At 43.6% G+C, this 20,982-nt stretch overlaps 1 protein-coding gene across 3 annotated transcripts in view; it reads right to left on the reverse strand.

Annotated features, from left to right (window-relative positions):
• Nucleotides 1-20,982, reverse strand: part of MYO10 (myosin X) — a 281,060-nt gene that overhangs the window by 16,614 nt on the left and 243,464 nt on the right. For all 3 annotated transcript variants that reach the window (XM_049861415.1, XM_049861406.1, XM_049861424.1), the window contains 7 exons: nucleotides 19,858-19,981; nucleotides 14,259-14,502; nucleotides 11,566-11,661; nucleotides 7,432-7,525; nucleotides 6,171-6,226; nucleotides 2,242-2,384; nucleotides 1,419-1,613 (listed from right to left, as the gene is read on the reverse strand). In XM_049861415.1, the coding sequence (XP_049717372.1) occupies nucleotides 1,419-1,613; nucleotides 2,242-2,384; nucleotides 6,171-6,226; nucleotides 7,432-7,525; nucleotides 11,566-11,661; nucleotides 14,259-14,502; nucleotides 19,858-19,981 (952 nt within the window). The remainder of the gene's footprint in view (nucleotides 1-1,418; nucleotides 1,614-2,241; nucleotides 2,385-6,170; nucleotides 6,227-7,431; nucleotides 7,526-11,565; nucleotides 11,662-14,258; nucleotides 14,503-19,857; nucleotides 19,982-20,982) is intronic.

A 20,982-nucleotide genomic window follows, 5' to 3' on the forward strand; every position in this document is an offset into this window, starting at 1 on the left:
TTTGCTCTGAACCAAACTAGTTGCTGTCAGGTTGATCACGGCCACCCCATGTGTGTCAGAGTAGATTTGTGCTCCATAGGGTTTTTAATGGCTGATTTCGGGGAAGCAGATTGCCTGGCCTTTCTTCCTAGGTGCCTCTGGGTGGACTTGAACCTCCAGTATTTTGGTTAGCAGCTGGCTGTATCAACCATTTACACCACCCAGAGAATGAAGACCTCCCCTTGTTGTTGCTGTATGCTACTGAGTCAATTCTGACTCATAGCGACTCTATAGGACACGGTAGAATTACTCCATACGGTTTCCTAGGCTGTAATCTTTTTTTTCTTCTTGGATGTCCACTAAGCCTCCAACCTAGAACTGCGGCCCAGAGGCTCATCACACAAAAGGGCCAGAAGTACTGCATTCTGCAGTCCGAATTCCAGGCAAACTGCATATGGAAACAATAGCAAGCTTGTGCTGAGTTATAAAGGCATGCCTTAATCTACTCGTTGGGACAAGGTAGATGATGTCTTCTGGGTTCAAAAAGCCAGGGTTTGCCTTAAAAAGTGCCAAACTACATGCTTGCAAAGAGCATCATTTTTGGCAAAAAAAAAAAAACATAAAAATTAATTCCAGCTATTCTTTTTTTTTTTTTTGAAAAGCAACCCAATTTTTTTTGCTCACTTGCTTATACCTTTGCAATTTCTTCCTAATTTTTGATTTTAAATTAGGTTAGCTAGCTTACCCATTTTTTTTTTTTTCTATTTATTTATCAAAAGCCTTTTTGAACACTGAGTGATTTATTTTGTTTTTTGGTTCTGACTTTACTTTCAGATTTTTCTTTTTTATTTCCTCATTCAAAAATTTACACACATATTATCTTGTGACATTGGTTAACAACACCATGACATGTCAACACTCTCCACCTTCTCGGCCTTGGGTACCCTATAGCCAGCTTTCCTGACCCCTCCTGCCTTCTCTTCCTTGCCCCTGGGCTGGGGTGTTTCCTCAGTCTTGTTTTGTTTTATGGGCCTGTCTAATCTTTAGCTTAAGGGTGAACCTCGGGAGTGACTTCATTACCCAGCTAAAAGAGTGTCTAGGGGTAAGCTGTAATGTTTACAGGAGTAAATCGCCAGATCTCTTCTTCCATGGAGCCACCAGTGGGTCTGAACCACCCACCTTTCAGTTAGCAACTAATCACATTAACCATGGCGCAACCAGAGCTCTGGCAAGACTTCTCTACTACGGTTTAAACACCAAGTGTTCATACAGCTAGACACAGACAGACAGCCTTAGAGGATCACTAACAAGACAGGAGCTTCTTTGGGGGAAAATTATACATTCCACCTAGGAATCTCATTCCCGTGTGCCAAGCAAGCCCAGGCCTTTTCTGACTGTCCGTTCTGCCTTTTGGACCTAGCCAGCTGTGTGCACGTTACCTGTCTCTTTGAATATCTTCTCGTCGGGGGGAACAACCGAGCAGAGGCTGTTGAGGACCAAGGTGCCCAGTTTCACCGCGTTCTTCTCCGAGCTCTTATAGTAATCCAAGGAGTTGTGGGTGAGCACGAACCACCGCTTCTTCAGCTTCAGTGACGACATCTTTGGACTGTTGTTTACTTCTTTGTGCAACCATCCTTGAAGGAGAGACGACAGCCCGAATTAAAAATTATGAAGGTTGCAAAACACAATAAAAGCAACGAATGCCACTAAATTGGACATGAATACTAAAAAACAAAAAACTATGACGAGAAACCCAATACCAAATAATACTTTGCATAATACAACCTGGTCACATTTGTATATATTTTCTAGAAATTATCATGTTGTTGTTCTTGTCAGTTGCCACTGAGTCGATTCCAACTCGTGGCGACCCCGTGTGTGCAGGGTAGGACTGCTCCGTAGGGTTTTCCATGACTGTGACCTTGCGGAAGCAGATCACCAGGCCCATCTTCTGACGTGCCTCTGGGTGGATTTGAACCACCCACCTTTTGGCTAGTAGTTGAGTGCTTAACTACTACTTGTGTCACCCAGGGACTCCAGAAATGACCATGCCCATTCCCTATTTCATTATTTAAAAAAAAAAAACAAAAAACAAAAAATTCAAGAGTCAGTTACTGGGAATAGATGCTCAAGGTGGAAATGCTCAGAAATATATGCAGAAGAACAGGACTCGGTGAAAAGTCAGTTTAAGAACTGGAAACAGTTGTGTCATTTCTAGTTTTGCAACAATTGAAAAACCCCCGAGAGAGCCGGGAGAGTCACCTCTGACTATGAACTCCTGGCCCTCCACCCTGGTGTCACCCTTGGATCTCTGCAGCAGCGTGATCCAGTGATGCATCTCCTCCGGCGTGTCGGCGTTGCAGTGAAGGACCCGGTTGGCCGTGATGATCACAAACGAGTTGGGTCTAAGCGACAAGGCGAGAAGGAAAAGCAAAGCCTCTTAGCTCTCTGGTCAGCGTCACCTCCGCCTGAACCAAGACTAAATGCCTTTTTCCAGGCGTACAGCTCACGCGGATCAACCCTGCTGTGCTATTTGTACTTTATACGAAGGCAAATATCGCTCATTTCGACAGGATTTATTTTAGGCATCGTTAACCTTTAAATGTGGAGCAACACACTCTGAAGGTCCTGGAAGGAAAAATATTTCTTCGTGCAAAACTTTCCAGAAGAAGCTCAGTTCTAGGAAAGCTAAATAAGGTAACCGGGAAATTCTGTTTGATGCCTCTCTAAAGTAAATTTCTTTTTGCCTCTGTGTAGTGCCTCGGGTAATATCTCTGCGGATTGGGAATGAAGCATCAGGCACCAGTAACGGAGGACCAGTGACTAGGTGTCAGTGGAAGGTCTTATACACTTGATTATGCCTGGGGTAAGCAGCTACCTGGGTCCACGTCTTCAGAGTAATCTAACAAGTGGGTATCTCACAGTCAGGGATAAAATAACAATGGAAATTTATTTCGTCCATCATCTTTTCATCTAGCAATACCCTGAACCTCTCCTTGTTAGTTGTTGCCGAGTCAATTCTGACTCATGGCAACCCCATGTGTACAGAATAGAACTGTGCTCCATAGGGTTTTCAAAGCTGTGGCCCTTCCAAAGTAGATTGCAAGGCCTATCTTCTGAGGCACTTCTGGGTAGGTCTGAACCACCGACCTTTTGGCTAGAGGTCGAGTGCTTAACTGTCTGTGCCACCCAGGAACGTCTGTGAACTTCTCACACTTTTGTTGTTGTTGAGTGCCATCGACTTCATTCTCACTCCTAATGACTTTACAGAACAGAGCAGAACTGCCCCATAGGGTTTTCTAGGCTGTGATCTTTATGAGCAGATTGCCAGGTCTTTTCTGTGGAGCAGCTAGTGGGTTTGAACTGCTGACCAGGGTTCCTAGAACCCCTCACAGACCCATGTTTATACATAAATCTTCTATCTAACCACTTACAGCTGTGAATGGGACCATTTGTAAGTGTTCAGCTGTTTACTGTTATTAAGTGCTGGAAAAATTCAAGGAAATGGAAGATTAACTGCACTGTAGTAGTCAGGGGAGGGTGGTGCTGGGTCAGTGGCAGATTCTCACCTTCCATGCAGGAGACCTGGGTTCAATTCCCAGCCAATGCCTGTCATGTGCAGCCACCACTCGTCTGTCAGTGAAGGCTTACATGTTGTTATGATGTTGAACAGGTGTCAATGGAGCTTCCAGACTAAGACAGACTAAGAAGAAAGGCCTAGTGATCTACTTTTAAAATTCAGCCAATGAAAACCTTATGGTTCCGGGGATCTTAAAAGCTAGCCAGCGGCCATCTAAGAGGCAGCAATTGGTCCTAACCCACTTGGAACAAAGGAGAATGAAGAACACCAAAGGCACAAGGAAGACATTGCCCAAGAGACAAAAGGGGCCACATAAACCAGAGACTCCATCGGCCTGAGACCAGAAGACCTAGACAGTGCCCGGCTACCACCAATGACCACCCTGACAGGGAACACAACAGAGTCCCTGATGGAGCAGGAGAAAAGTGGGGTGCAGAACTCAAATTCTAGTAAAAAGACCAGACTTAATGGTCTGACTGAGACTGGAGGAACCCCAGAAGACATGGTTCCCAGACTCTCTGCTAACCCAGAACTAAAACCACTCCCGAAGCCAATTCTTCACACAAAGAATAGACTGGACTATAAGATATAAAATGATACTCGTGAAGAGTGTGCTTCTTAGTTCAAGTAGATACATGAGACTAAATGGGCAGCTCTTGTCCAGAGGCGAGATGAGAAGGTGTAGGAGCTGGTTGAATGGATATGGGAAATCTGGGGTGAAAAGGAGGAGTATGTAGTCACATTACAGGGATAGCAACTAGGATCACATAACAATGTGTATATAAATTTTTGTACGAGAAACTAACTTGAGCTGTAAACTTTCACCTAAATCACAATTGAAAAAAACAAACAAAACCTTATGGTTCGTGGGGTCACCATGAGTCAGAGCTCCAACTTGATGGCAGCTAACAACAGTAACAGTAGCCGTGGGGTAGTAACTGGGTGGTACTGATGGCTAACGGGCGCAGCTGTTACCCAAAGGGTTGGAACTTCAAGTCCACCCAGAGGGACCTTGGAAGAAAGGCCTTGTGGCCTTCTTCCGAAAAATCAACAACTGAGAACCCCATGGAGCACAGTTGTACTCTGACACACTGGGGTCGCCACGAATCGGGATCAATTTGGCAGCAACTGGCTTGGTTTTCAGTTTTAGTAGCCGGGGAAAGATATGTACAAAGAAGTAGGACTTGATGTGCTCCACAAAAACAGATGAACTAATAAGACCTTTCTGTAGTTGGGAGAAAGGAGAAAAGTGAGCATTTGGGGAAAAGGAAAAAGCCTGAACAGGAATGCCAAGTTCTAAGCTCAGATCACCATATGCCCAGCCGGGTAGAGTAAAGAGGTTTGGTTCAGAAAAATGTAGATAGACAAGGTGAGGTAGGAACCTGAATACCAGCAAAAGGAGAACCTGAGCTTTGGTGCGTGATGTAAGACGCGGGTGTTAAAGGTCCCTGAGCCGGGTATAAGGTGGTGCAGGGTGAGTACCGGAAACAAAGGATGCGTGGTTCAGAAGAACCTTCACGACAAGAGGGTGATGGAAACCCCAGAACTGTATTTCTGCCAACTGTTGTTGTAACCTGCTGTTGAGTTGGCCCCCAACTCCTGGCAACACCATGCACAACAGGATTGGACCACTGTGATCCACGGGGTTTTCACTGGCTGATTTTTAGAATGTCATCAGTTCTTTCTTACTAGCCCATCTTAATACGGAAGCCCCGCTGAAACCTGTTCAGCATCCCAGCAACACGCAAGCCTCCACTGACAGATGGGTGGCCGGGCACATGAGGTGCACTGGCCAGGATTCGAACCTGGGTCCCCCGCACGGAAGGCGAGAATTATACCACTGAATCAACACTGCCCCTAATTCTGCCTGGTAGGGACTATCCTAAAGCTATCTTACGGAGGGTGGCCATCAATTTTGATTGTTATTCTGGTCCCTGAGCAAACATTCTGCTGGAGGTCAGAAACAGAACTCACAAGCAGCAAAGAAAAAGAGAAGATAAAGACAAAGCTGACTGGGTACAAGGAGTCCTGAGACCATTTCTGAAAATGATCTGCCTTCAATCAACAAAAAACAGTCACAAAAACAACACAAGCTACTTCGCGCGGCACCGGGACAGTAGCAATGGCAAGAGTAACAATTTCATGTATCCATGTATTAAATATTTCATGTTTCATGTATTAATACTCTGCATGTCTTATCATCAAAACCCTTTTCAAGAACATCACGTTTAGAACAGGCAACTACAATCTCCCCTCTGGTGGAATGCCGTTTCCTACACAGGTATTCTTTCCCAGTACAAATCTCTAGGTTGCCCCTGTGTCCAGTGAAAAAATATTCCTCTTGCGCTTTTCAGAAATTGGCAGAAGAAGGTCTCCACTGTGCCTCCTGGCACTCCAAAGAAACCCATAAAGGGAGACCTCTAGAACATGGAAAATTGGGTCCCAAGAAGGAAGACTTTGTTTGGGTCACTGGGGTTGACCAGCAGGGACACACAGCCAAGGGTCGGTCATTTGATAGCCCGGTCAAGATGAAAGCAGCCCCAAAGCACAGAGGCATCTGTGGCATGCGAGGGGAATCGATTACTTCTGCCAGGGCCAGATCTTAACTTACCTATCAGGACTGTCTGAAGCACACACAGAATCAATCAGCCCCACGTCCAAAGTGCCCTGGAAAGGAGCGACAAGCACAGAGTAAGACAGCCGTTAAAGTGAAGGGCTCATTACAGTAATAACCTTAAATCACAACTCCCTAAACAAGCAAACTGCAAAATAATAGCTCATCTAAGCAAGGCCCCCTTCACTTAGTGACTACAGACAGCCCCACATAGGACGGAATCTCTTGTTCATTTATTAAAAAAAAAAAAATGAATTCATCTTTCCCCTCTTGTTCTTAAAATATCTTCAGAAAAGAGGGCTTACGAACACGTCTCAACAGTACAAATTTTCTGATTTACACCGTGACCTTCTTTCACTAATGTTTACACTTAACTCTTCTGAGAAATGTTGCTTGTGCTAAGGAAACAAGGAAATAAAACTTTATTTTTAAAATTCAATTTTATGACTCTCTGTTTCTGGCAGGGAGTGAAGACAGAAGGAATAGGCTTTAGATTCCACCAAACCCTTTGAAGGAAATATATAATGTGCTTCCACGATTCCATAAAAAACTGGGATTTTTCTTTTGTTTTTGTTCTTTTAAGAAAGGTTTGAGGTGGGCATCTACTATGACTTACAACCTTCTATAATTTATTCTGTTTTCTGCATGGTTTTTAACTCAGATGTTTCTGTATTCCTCTTCTTTAATTATTACGTTGCTGTCAGTTGTCACTGCACTGGCTCCGACTCTTTGCAACTTTACGTATCACAGAAGGAAACACTGCCTGGTCCTGAGCCATCTTCATGGTCGTTGTTGTGCCTGAGTCCATTGCTGCGGCTACTCTATCAGTCCGTCTCATCTAGAGTTTCCGTGTTCGTTGGCCATCTACTTTACCTCTTAATTTACCTACCATTCCCTTCACTTTGTTATCATTGTGTGCCATCAAGTCGATTCAGACTCACAGCAACCCTACAGGACAGAGTAGAATTGCCCCATAGGATTTTCTAGGCTGTAATCTTTACAGGCGCAGATCACCAGGTCTTTTCACCCACGTAGCTTTGGGAGGTTTAAACTGCTGACCTTTTGGTTAGCAGCTGTGTGCTTAACCTTTGCACCATCAGGGCTCCTTTAATTTACTTTACTATTTAGTTATTATACTTTAAAAAAAAAAAAAAGAGTTATTTAAAAATTTCCACTCTGGCCCTTTTCCCATCATGATTTCCTACTCCTTTGCCTGCCTCAGGACACCCGACCTGCATCCAGGTGGACGCTCACTCACCACGGCATTCTGTGGGTTTGCCTGCTCGTCATGCATCTCCCGAATCTCCTGGTCTGTGGACGCGTGGACCTGGCTCAGCACACTGAACCACTGGCTGTGGGGAGAGAAGGACAGTCAAGGAACAGTCAGCCCCGGGTGTATACAAAGACGGCGCCTTGCTCCAGACTCTCTGAAGGTGACATCTCCTCCAGCTTCCGGCTTTTCATTTGCTCCTTTTCACGGGTCAGCGTGGGTCTGAGAATATCAAGGAGCAAAGGCACAGAAGCAGCCTTTTTATTTATCATAGGTCCAACGTTAGGTCAATGGAAGACCCTTTCCTCCAGGTCTCACAGAGCTTTTCAGAAATTTGATGATGATGATGATGATGAATTCCTTAAGAAATTGGTTACACAATAATGAAATCCTCAGTTCCACCCAAAGTTCTTACATCAAGGATCTTTTTTTAAACATTGAACTTTAGATGAAGACTTACAGAACAAACTAGTTTCTCATCAAACGGTACACACGCTGTATGACACTGGTTAACACCCCATGACATGTCAACACTCTCCCTTCTCAATGCTGGGTTCCCTGTTACCAGCTGTCCTATTCCCTCCTACCTTCCAGTCCCTGCCCCAGGGCTGGTGCACCCCTCCGCCTTGTTTTGTTCCACGGGACTGTTCAATCTTTGGCTGAAGAGTGAACCTCAGGAGTGGCCTCATTACTGAGCTGAAAGGGTGTACATCGTGGATCTTGACTGAGGGTATTACATATAACCTAGGTGATACATGTTGTTGTGTGCTATTGACTCCATTCAGACTCATAGTGACTCCATGTGACGACAGGGCAGAACTGCCTCACAGGGTTTTCTTGGCTGTAATATTTATGGCAGCAGATTGCCAGGTCTTTTTTCCTAAGGAGCCACTGGATGGTTTGAATTGCCAACCTTTCAGTTAACAGCCAAGTACTTAACCATTGTACCACCAGGGCTCCTTAGGTGATATATAGGTGACTTTCTGTTTGTTTGTTTTAAATAGTTTTCAAGGAAAGACAGCCAATAGGAGTACCACCCTTAGAATGACCACTTGATGCCTATTTTACCATTCATTCCCAGGATAGGGCTTCCAACCACCTGACAGGATTCCCACTTACATGACTAAAACCACAAGAAAGATGGAAATCATAAACAATTGCCTGAAGTAGAGAGTGGAAAATTATTGTAACTCTTCTGTCTTCACTTCAAAATGACTCTTCCCATTTCCCGCCTCATCAGAAGCAGATAATAAAATAAAACAAAGTAACTCAACTCCAGAAAAATAAAACAGAAGAAAAATTATGCTGTAACTAGACACACAACACATGCATGGGAAAAACGACCATGAATATCCATCAATCCAACATTTATTAAGCAACTGCTGAACGGCTGGCAGTTCGAGTCCCCCCAGGGGTGCCTCAGAAGAAAGGCCTGGCGATCTAGGTCAGCAACATGAGCCACGGAAAACCCTACGGAGCACAGTGCTACTCTGACGTACGTGAGGTTGCCATGAGTCGGCACTGGCTCAACGGCAAATGGTACAGAACGTGAGAAGTGCCAAATGTGAGAGAGATACTAAGATTCCCTTTTCCTTAGGGGCCTTGTAAGACACAAATACAAACTCCTGATAAATAGGGCACTGCATGCTAGTTTCCAGAAAAAAATAGGTAACCTAGGAAACCAGAGGAGAAAGTACTTGGCATGCGATGGGATATTTAAGTGAAAAAATAACACCCCTATATAAAGGCAGGCCATGCAAGTAAGTTACTTTTAGCAAACCACTAAAATCTAATTATCTCCTGTGATTCCTGAAGGACAAAAATGTGACCAAGAGCTTGAAAATACACAACACATACAGACTCCAAGGGAGACCAAAAGAAACATCTTAATATAAATTTGTTCCATCTATTCTGGTTAACTTAGCTCAAAAATATTCTAAATCGAACACTGAAAAACACACACATCCAAGACGTAAGCCACGTATGATTCACACAGAAAGGAATACAATTCACTGTGTTTTCAATCGATACAGACGATACCCTTAAATTTATAAACTTCTTCTCCTGGATCAAGTATAACTTGGAGTCTGAAAGGAATTTTAAGATGTGTTGCACCGGTCAGGGGAGAAGTCCTTGCCTAAAACATCGCAAATGTTAAATTTAGCAGGTTCATCATGGCATAAAGCAGATAGGACAACTGTCAGATGCTGGGGCTATAATTCGGCTGAAAAGTTGTGGGCATTCCCTGGACCACAAAAAAAACAAACATGCGTGGTCCCCAGGAGTCAAGGATGGAATGATGAGGCTGTAATTCCACGTTTGCTTGTTTTTCTGGTTTGTGTTATAATTTATGGATCCAACCAGGGTTTCAGTTTGTTCCCATGGGAAGGATTATTCTCTGATGTCTTTGCCTTTAATGCTGCCACCATGGTACTACATCAACTCAGAGGCCTCTTTCAAAAGCCAAGGGTAGCAGATAGTCCTGAGAACTTACTGTACTCACCACCGACTGCTGGTGAGTATGTTGACTCATGGCAACCCCATGTGTACCAAGGTAGAACTGTGCTCCACAGGGTTTTCAATGGCTAATTTTTCAGAAGTAGATCCCCAGGTCTTTCTTCCGAGGTGCCTCTGGGTAGGCTCAACCTTTCAGTTAGCAACTGATGCCGTTAACCATTGTGTACCACCCAGGGACTCCTGATAGGTTCTAATGATTCCTGAGCTGAGAAGTGAAGTATAGGCCCGAGGACGTCACTCTCCTAAGTTGGAAGCTGACTTCTGGCATTGCTCAGAGGGGATGACAGCCACCTTCAACATAACCCTACAAAGACCCACATAGCAGCAGGGATAGGCAGAACAGATTCTTCACTGTATCGCATCCACTGTTTGACGCTGCTTCATTGCCTAGGAAACACCAATTTCCTTTAATTCTGTGCTATATCTCCAGGGCACTCCATTTGCGATGGAAGATGGAAAGCTGGCGTCTAGAAAGTTAGGCACCTTTCCCCCACCGATGAGGAACACCACTGTCCTCTGGGCTCAGTCAAAAATCCAACTTGAGCTTCTGAGGACACACACGTAAGAAGCTTAATGCCTCTATTCAACAGAATTGAGCTGCCACCACATTACGTATTATACTATCCTTTCTCTGTACCCTAATCTTGTCATCGGTAAAATGAGGATTAATAGAAATAAAGACAGCCACAGGGTGGTTGTGAGGATTTAACGAGCTTATCTGTGGAAACTGCTTTAGAATATCACCTGGTACAGTCAGTCCAGTCTGTCAGTCAGTCAGTCCAGTCCAGTCAGTCAGTCCATCCAATCAGTCTAGTCATTTATTTAGCTTTAAGTGAAAGCTTACAAATCAAATCAGTCTCTCATGCTAGCCATTTTTATGTAAGCGTAAATGATCTCTTCTGCACTATTGAAATCCTCAGTATCAAGACCTTTCCTGTTGTCGTGCTGGTGATTTTTAACTCATAGGCCCCACTTGACAGAGTAGAACTGCCCCATAGGGTGTTCTAGGCTGTAATCTTTATGGAAGCAGAATCCCAGGTCTTCCTCCTGTGGAGTGGCTAGGTGGGTTCAAACTACCAGCCTCTCGGTTAGCAGCCTAGCACCTGACCATTGTGCCACCAGCGAGCCTTACTGAGATTTTTAAAGCACTCCAAATGCCATAGCATTATCACTTATCACTTAATGCTCTCACTTTCTTGATCCTTAAGCAAATACAAGCTGTTCACTTTCAAGCCTCAGAAGCTTCCAGAAGGTGGCCTTTCAGCTACATGTAGCTGCACAATTGACATAATGCTGCAAATGACAAAAAGCCTGAGTTATGATAACAAGGGGTTTAATCAATTCTACAGCTATGGATTTGGTTTTGGAATGGAATTTAGGATGGAAATCCTGAACCATGTGCTATAACTTGAACACATTTGCCCAATAAAAGATTCGTCAAAGGATAAGTCTATTAAAACTCATGGAACTCTTGGTTCTTCATCCAGAAAAACCCAACTAGAAAATCAATGGAACCTTTCAAAGCCTGTAGGATAAACAGTGATGCCCAAGCTTGTGCCTAAGCAAGGGTGTCATGCCAGTGACGTCGTCAGTGTGGTCCCTCACCTGGCATCTTCTGGGGATTCGGCGATCAGGTGGAAGGTCCTATCGGCCATAATGATATCAATCCCATTCTCTTTGCTGGTGTTATCTATGATCTCCCTGCAAAGGAACAAAAGCACCAAACACCAGTCAGGAACATGGAATTTTTAATAATCACCAAGAAGAGCAATTCCATGATGCTAAAAATTGAGTTGGAAACTTTAACTGTAGAAATTGTATACCCACTTCAGCCTTTTTTTTTTTTTTTTAACAAAAATATGAAGGTTCTGTGGCCTCTAGGGGGAGCCAGGCACCTCTCCAAGGGGTGGGGCGGTGCTGGCTTGGTCAGGTAGTGGTGGTGGTGGGCTGGTGCGGGGGAGTGATTCCTTTTTTCTCTAGGGAAAGGCCTCTCTTCTCACACTGGCCCACCCGATACCTGCCCCTGCTCAGGGCCTGAAAGGTTTGGGGCAGTAGCCCCCAATGCCACCTGCACCTAGCTTCCTTCAGTTCCTGTCACTGATCTGCAATGGAAGGAAATCCAAAGAGTGGCTGAGTCTGGTGACAGCTCTTTCCCTAATTCATCACAACTTTCCGTCACAGTTTCAGACCTTGGTTGAAGCCCCTGACCTACTCTGCCTGATTACCACCACCACCAAACAACAACAAAAAAATCCCCCCAAAATCCACAGGTGTCATGGAGGCGATCCCAACTCATGGCCATCTCATGTGTGTCGGAGTAGAACTGTGCTCCACAGGGTTTTCAAACGCTGACTTTTCAGAAGGAGATCATCAGGTCTTTCTTACGAGGCCCCTCTGGGTGGATGTGAACCTCTAACCTTTGGGTAGCAGCCAAGCATTTAACTGCACCACTGAGGGACTCCATTCTACCTGATCCAGACATGTTATTTCCATGAGGGGTTTTGGGGAGGAAAGCAGAATTTGGGTGTTTCTGGATCTTGTTACCATCTTAATCACATCCCAACATCCCCTTGCAGCCCAAAAAGTTTACTAAAACTGGTCGATGGGATAACAGAGTCTGGGAAAAAGGTAAGCAGATGTTAGGATCAGGGTAGAGATTATACTGGATTTGACAAAGAAGTGTCTTGGGGATAAAGCCAGCTTGCTCTGAAAACTGAAGTACAACAGTTTGGTTTTTATTTAACATTTTATATCAATAAAATGAATGCATTTTAACTGGTTAGAGAAAATAATTATTGTGTAATCTTACAGCTAGAATCATTGAGATGAGACACAATTAAAAAAGAAAAAACAAAACAAAAAAAACCTAAATAAGTCAGAAGTCCCAGATGTGTGTGTGATGCCTTCTCTGAGCAGGAGGAGGGAAGTGATGCTAACAGAGGGTCATCAGCTAAGTGTCTGGCACTACAGCCTCTTGAGTACGAGGAGAATCTCCAGGGAAAGCTGTCCAGATCGTGTCATCCCAGATGAGCCACCTTCCCTCCTAGGAACTGGGCTACCATATGTGTAAAACCTAGATCCCCGGGTGGCGTGAACCATTTGCTCTCATAAACTCACCGAACAGTTGGTGGTTCAAAGCCATGCAATGGTGCTGCTGAAGAAAGGTCTGGCAATCTGCTATTGTAAAAACTAGAGCCAAGAAGGCCCTTTGGAGCAGTTCTACTCTTTAACACGTGGGGGATCCATGAGCCAGAATCAATTCTGTGGCAACAGGTTTTATTTTTGGTTTTTTTTGGGTGTGTAAAATGTGTGGATAGGACCTCACGATTGTGCTCTAAGACCATGTTTCTGAACTCTAGCTGCCCATCAGAATCCTGAGAAATGTTCTGAAAAACACAGGCAGGTGCTGGGTTTATTCCTTTTATGCCAAGGAATAAAAAAATCTCTAGGGGCAGGGCCCAAGGATTTGTATTTGTAGGAAGCTTCTCTTGGGATGGGGAAGGGAATAAGTGCAGCTGAGTCCCAATTCAGGACTCTTCCAAGCTTGAAATTGAAAATAATAAAGCAAGCATTCAGAAGGCTCTTATAGACCATGAATCTTAAAAGGAGGTAGGGAACACCTTGTTATAGTAGAAAGCAAAGAGGCTATCAGAAACTCCTAGGGTGATATGAAAACAACTCAGGAGGAAAGGTGAAGAGGCTCCCATGGCCAAACTCAAGACCAATGTGAATGTCCATAAGAACAGGTGCAATGGCTGGAAACCCACTAAACATGTTAAATTCCGTGAGCTCATAGTGATACTTGGAAAAATAAATACAAACACCCTAAACTGTCATCACCAGAATGAACCAACTCATTTTTCTGGGAACTTGGAAAGAATCAAACATTTTTCCTGCCTTTCATGTACAGACTGTCCCACAGAGTACCACTTAGCTGATTAGGAGAAGCTTCTCTTTATAGAAATATTCTACCTAATAAATGAATAGCACATTTTACAACCCTTAATGTATTATTCAGGACCCTGGTGGGCACAGTGGTTAACCTAAAGATCAGTGGTTCAGACAGCAATGGATTTCAATGTATTCGTCAATCCAGGCAGTAATCAGTAATTACAGCTACTAGTACAAGAGTGACAACTGGCCATTAAGTGCCTTCTAAAAGAAAGACACACTACCACCTATGAAGCATTATTCCTGAGAAAGCAAACTGGAATCGGACTGTGCTCACTGTTGGCATGAGTGAGCAAGCTGTCCCAGAACGCCACCCAACTGGCCCACCCCTGGGTGCCTCAACGTACTTTGCTGTCCGGACTTCTACAGTGCCCTTGAGCTTCTCCTCACTGTCGTTTTCAAAGTACATCAGCTTGGACTGCCGAAGGACAAACCAGCGCCTCTTCCAGTTTCTTCTGGACAGTGTGGAGGAGCCCCCGCCTTTTTTGTGGAGCCAGCCTTGTTTGAGGGCCTCCTGCTTGGAGCGGAACCACAGGAAAGTTTCATCCTTGAGAACACACCAGCGGCGTTTCCAGGAGTTCATTAAACCACCTGTTAGTCCAAGACCAGGTAGACGTAGGGTGAGAAGTCAATCAAACTGCACGAAAGCATCATCAGTAGATCTTAAGGTTCTTTAACTTTGACCCAACGGAACTGCCCACAGTGAGGGGTGACACCTCTGGCTTGTACTCAGAGTGGATATTACAGGAGCTTAGGTGGATTATACAAGAATGGAGTCCCTTCCTTATATCCCAAATGGCTCCTAGTCTTTCAGAAGCTAACAGAAGGGCGAGCAAAGTACTGGTACATTAGCTCAAGGATGAGCCAAGGACCATGGGGGCGAGAACCATTTCCATATGGATGGGTCACACTTACTTCCAAACACTCCAGAGAGGTGAAATTACTACTAAATGGTGTCAAAGTTGACATTTTTTCTTCTCTATTTGGTCAGTGTGGGAACAAGAGTGATCAGTCTAGCAATAAACTTTAAAGTACATAGGAGAACAAAATATAGCTTTTTCAGATAAGAACATTTTTTCAATGACAAGCATCATCATCTGGAAATGTTTGAAATGTGTATGGGGTATAATCTACAATTTGAAACAGAGTTTCAAAAAAAGTCCAGACTGAATTGTGACTGGTACTGAAAAATGATAATTTTTTTCCAATTTTATTATTTTTTTAATTTTATTGTGCTTCAGGTGAAAGTTTACAGCACAAATTAGTTTCTCATTCAAAAACTGTTTTGTGACATAGTTTATAAGCCCCGTACTGTGTCAGCACCCACGCCCTTTGCCTTTCCGCCTCAGGTTCCCTGTATCCATTTGTCCAGTTTTCCTGGCCGTTTCTGTCTTGTCTTTGCTTTTGAGCAGGTATTGCCCATCTGGTCTCATTTACTTGACTGAACTGAGCATGTGCCTCATGGGTGTTACTGTTTTATAGGCCTGTCTAATTTGTGGCTGAAAGGTGGACTTCAGGAGTGGCTTCAGTTCTGAGTTAGCAGTGTGTCTGGGGGCCACAGTCTCGGGGGTTCCTCCACTCTCTGTCAGACCAGTTATAAGTCTGGTCTTTTTTGAAAAACGAGAAATTAACTGTAATTTGTTTAGCTGGACATAGTATATTCGTTGAGAGAAATTAAACAAGGATATACACATGTCATCTTTCAAAAAAAAGAAAAAACTTCTAATACTCCTCAAGCAGAATAACTTTGCCTTAGTTTTCTAGATTCCCCAAGGATGTCCAACGTTAACGTTTTATGGCCATCCTTCAAAACTGCTTTTAATTAATGCCCTGAAGAATATAAGATTGTTGGGTAATTTGTTATAAAATGTTCACAAGTTATTTTCTGAATCAGAAAATAATAAGACTACATTTAAAGTAAATATAACCAATATATTTTTCTTTTATCAACTAGAAAAGAAATTTAAGACACGGACTTTTCGGGGCATTTCTTCCGTGATTATAATTGACACCAAGGGCTTGTGTTCAGTACACAATGCAAGGGCCATGTGCATGCTTTGCTGAGCTATACAAGACTGCTGGCCCTCCTTCTAGCTAAAGCATTTCCTGCTCACTTGCCGAGAGGTCCCTGCAAACGTGCTAAACTCCAGAGCTGTTTCCAGATACTGAACTTGCCAAGGACTATATCAGAATGAACCATTCATTTTCTTTTTATATGTGACTTTAATCTAGATTTCTCCAAACAATCCCAGAGGAAGTTGTAGTACAAAGTTATTCTATTATCTTTAAGTGATAAAGGCTATTATTCACGGTTGTTTCAAAGATACAGATTAGAACAGTCATCACAATACACAGCCCTCATGACAAGTTTACTGAATCTGTTGCTCTTGGGTTATCAACAGCACCCACCCTGGTTCTCCCTCCCCAGTCTGTGCCCTCTGTAGATATTTATTACTTAGAGAGTCTGACCAATGTTACTGATTTCCTAATTGCAAACACCTTCTGCAGGCTACTAGGGTTGGGAAAACTCATTTACACTCATAAACTATAACTGGGTGACTGGATTTTCTTTACCAGTGGTTTCTCTAAAACCTTTTTTGCCACCACTTTAAGACTTACTAAAAATTGAATGATGCTGCGTTTCTACAACGACTCGTTTTATTAACATGTGAGCATGCCAAAAACTCACCCACCGGCCATCTTGAGCTGATTTTAGAACGCTCCGATGGTATCTATTTCTAATCTCATTTATCTTAATCCAACAAAACTACGTCACAAACTCAGTGTAGTATATTATAAATAAAAGTGATGCTTGATAGGGAATTCTAAAGCTAACTTAGGGGATGAAAACTTAATTGAGGAAAGGGGCACAGGTATTAATGTTTAAAAGCTTACTTTAAGGATAGGCCGCCATCTTTACTTCTCCTGCCCAGCAGAGCTCCCCTTGCCCCCCTCTCTTACACCCTACATGCAATCAGGGAATAGTCCTGCCAGCCCCCCAAGTTCCATAAGTCAGGACGTAACCACTTCTTGTAGGAACCCTGGTGGCGCAATAGTAAGCACTTGGCTGTGAACTGGAAGATCGATGGTTTGAACCCACCCAGTGGCTTTGTGGGAGAAAGGCCTGGTGATCTGCTTCTGTGAAGATTACAGCCAAGAACACCCCTTGGGGCAGTTCTATTCTGTCATGTGGGGTCGTTATGAATCTGGAATCAACTCCTCAGCACCCACCACCACCACCAACAACAACAACCACTCCTTCCTGTCTCCCTCGTGACCAACTTGGTCTGAGCCAGTATCACCTCAAACTTGGGTTGCTTTGTATACCTCTGGGTTTAAAAAGAAAAAAAGGGACTCATTGTTTTTGTTTGTTTCCCTTTGATGATTAATAAAGCTGAACATTTCTCAAAAGTATATTACTCATTTTTAATTTTTAAATGAATGTTCATTTTTGCCTATTTGCCTTTCAATTTTCTTATTTTTTTAAAAAATAAACTGAAGTCCTAAATATTAACCATTTTTTAACATTGTATTTACTCCAAGAAATGCATAAGAAAATTTTAAAATGTTATGTATGATTAGAAACTTATTAGAGCACTCAGCTCTGATTTGTGAGTATATTTTCTCCCTTTATTAGGTGTGCTGATGCTGGCTGGCAGGGTGAGAAATTCTGTCTTTTTGACCACAACACATCTCTCAAAATCTACACCCAACAGTGGCTTCAGGAAACAAAAAATCTCCCCCAAATCCAAATCTTGGTGGGGGTTTCATGAACACCTTGGGTGCTAAAAAGAAAAATAGAAGTGAAGAAAAACTATTAAGGAGGACAGAAGAAAGTCACATAGGCACACACACACTTATACAGATAGACAGCTAGGTAGACGACAGATAGATGGATCCAAAAAAAAAAAAAACCAAACCCACTGCTGTCGAGTTGGTTCCAACACATAGCGACCCTATGGGAGAGTAGAACTGCCCCATATGGTTTCCAAGGAGTGCCTGGTGGATTTGAACTGCTGACCTTTTGGTTAGCAGTCGTGTAGCTCTTAACTACTATGCTACCAGGGTTTCCAGATAGATGGGTAGATAAAGATAAATATGCCAACAGGACAGAGAATCAAAGGAGAACAGGAGAAATGGAAACACAGAATAAAAAAGCTTTTTCATAGGGAAAGGGGTAGAAAAAAAAAGTGAATACAGATGGTTGTATTAAAGAAAGTGAAGAAAAAGATCTGACAGAAAAAAAAAGCAACAAAACAAAACAAACAAACAAAAAAAACCCTTGGAGATGGGAGAAAGCAGGGAAAAGGAAGGAAAGAGAAGGTGGCAGTGCTGAGGGGCCTCACCTGGAGATGACGGCTCTCATTATCCTAGCCACCCCCCCCCAAGTTGTTGACTCTTCCCGTCATCCAGTCTAGAGCAATGTGAGAAACAAGACCATTCCATCTGTTGAATGGCTATCAAAAACTGGTGATACATGGATGAACCTTGAAAACTTCATGCTGAGGAAAAGGACAAATATGGTACGAGCTCACATATATAAAACGGGCAAATGTATAGAGACCAAAGCTCATTAGTGGTTACCAGGGGTGGTGGGAGGGCGGGGGAAGTGGGAGTCACTGCTTAGTGAGCACTGAGCTTCTGCTAATGGCGGTGGAACGGTCTGGAAAGGGTAACGGTAACGGATGCAGCACGTGATGAATGTAATCAACATCACTGAACTGTACACGTAAAAAATGCCAAACTGGCAGATGTTTTGTTATACATACTTTTAACCACAATAAGAAGAAACTGGTGATTATGGTTTCTTATTATTCCCACTTCTATGGAACTGATGCTGATTTAGAAGACAATCAAGAACATGACTACGGCTGAGTACACAGTCCTAATCAAATAATTCCCAAAAGGAGTATGTTTCAAGGTCCCCAAGTACGAAGGTACATTATACCAAGTTTAATAGCAATTATAACATACAGTAAAACCTAGGAAAGCACAAGCCTGTGTAGGGTAGATACCTGTCAGAGAAGGAAGATGATTTTTCACTAAAAGGGGCGATAGGAAAGCAGTAATACTGCACCCTGTCAAAGGCAGAAAACTTGTAAGATACAGAAAGACAAGGCAGTCCATCGAGTTCCGGCTCTCACAGGTTTCACCGTACAGCTAAAATTCTCATGCTGAAGCGTGGGACAGACAGTAGGTATAGTGAGCAGTTCAAGCAAGGTGTGGTGCTCTCTGAGCATGATTTTCCACACGTACAGCATATCCTCCAGGTTCCCTAACACCCCTGTGGGGACAGAAAAGGTAGTTTGTCATTACGATTAGTCACGCTAACTCCAGTAGCCAACATGTTTGTGCGCGCTGTGTGTGCATGTGTGTGGGTCTGAGAATGAGAAAAGGGGGGAGAGAGGAAAAGACGTAGGAAAAAAGGAAGGAGCACAGGAGTGAGAGTGAAAGGAAACAATAAAAAGGAAAAGGGGGCTGAACATGGTGAGCAAAAACCCAAACCAAACCTACTGCCATCGAGTTGACTCCAGCTCCCAGCGACCCTATGGGATGGAGAAGAACTGCCCCACAGGGTCCCAGGGCTGTAATCTTTACGGAAGCAGACTGTCACATCTTTCTCCCGAGGTGTAGCTGCTGGGTTCCAACTACCAACCTTTTGGTGAGCAGGCAAGCACTTAACCACTGCACTACCGGGGCTCCTTGAAAACAGTATTTGCACATTCTTCATCTGGCGACTTTGCGTCACTCCAGGAGGCATCAAGGCGTCATTCTTTATGGTATGACCCTGTTACCCAGGCTATACCACCAGGTGGCCCCCACTCACCTATCTAAGGTGTCTAAGGTGATATCCCCAGTCCCCTTTGATCAGCCTCTGTGAAAACCAGACCTCTGTTCTCCACAGCCCTAGTCCACCCCAGGCTTTCTGACGGCGGCAGGCTGTACCTTTCATGTACAGGAAGCTGTGGAAGTAAGGCAGCGTGACACAGCTGTACACAGAGTCCCGCCGGTAGCACAGCTCGTCGTCCGTGTCAAACCTAGAGTCGAAGTCCTCTTCACTATCTTCAAACTGAACGAGAAGGACAGGGAGAGCCAACCGTGAGCAAACAAGGCATAAAGCAAGCAATGAAAAGGCCCAGCGTGTGTCCACATTTGAAAAGTAAAAATAATCGAGAAGGAAGCAAGACTCTAATAGGTAACATTGCGACAGAGGGTGGCATTACAAAGAATTCAGAATTATAAAACATTAAGGTCAAACTGATATGCAAAACACAAGATATACTTTAGTTCAAAGACTCCCTATTGTAAAACAAAACAACAAACAAACACATCTGCTTAAGAGCATAATTTTAATCAAGCCATTTGGAGCCCTGGTGGTGCAGTGGTTAAGAGCTCAGCTGCTAACCCAATGGTCAGCAGATCGAATCCACCAGCTGCTCCATGGAAACCCTACGGGGAAGTTCTACTCTGTCCCGTAGGGTCTGCTATGAGTCCAAATTGATTCTACGGCAAGAGGTTCTTTTTTTTTTTTTTTTTAATGCAAGAATTAAGAGCATCACTTTAATCAAACCATGCAAGAATTAATTGTTTTTAGATCATTATGCTAAAAAATATTTTCGGATCTTACAAAATCAACCAACCAGCTGCCAGGACAATTCTGACTCATGGTGACCCCATGGGTGTTAGAGAACTGGGCTCCACAGGGTTTTCAGAGGCTGAGTTTTGGGAAGTAGATTGCCAGGCCTTTCTTCTGAGGTGCCTCTGGGTGAACGCCAACCTTTCCATTAGCAGCGGAGTGTGCTAACTATTTGCACCACCCAGAGACTCCCTTAGAAAGTCAGTGGGCACTTAATGGATGGCCAAAGGGAAAAATAAAAGTAAACTAAATAAATCCAGAAACTGGAAAGAGCACGTGTAAGCCCGAAAGATTCCTTCCTTACACCACAACAAGGAATACAATCCTGTGGTATGGACTGTAAGGCTCACAAGGAAAGTTCTCCAATATGCCCTCAGCAATTCTAGTTCCAGTTAAGGGTGTGTCTCACTTCCTAACCTATTGCAAAGCCAGGA

This window comes from Elephas maximus, chromosome 2, assembly GCF_024166365.1.
Source record: "Elephas maximus indicus isolate mEleMax1 chromosome 2, mEleMax1 primary haplotype, whole genome shotgun sequence".
NCBI lineage: Eukaryota > Metazoa > Chordata > Mammalia > Proboscidea > Elephantidae > Elephas > Elephas maximus.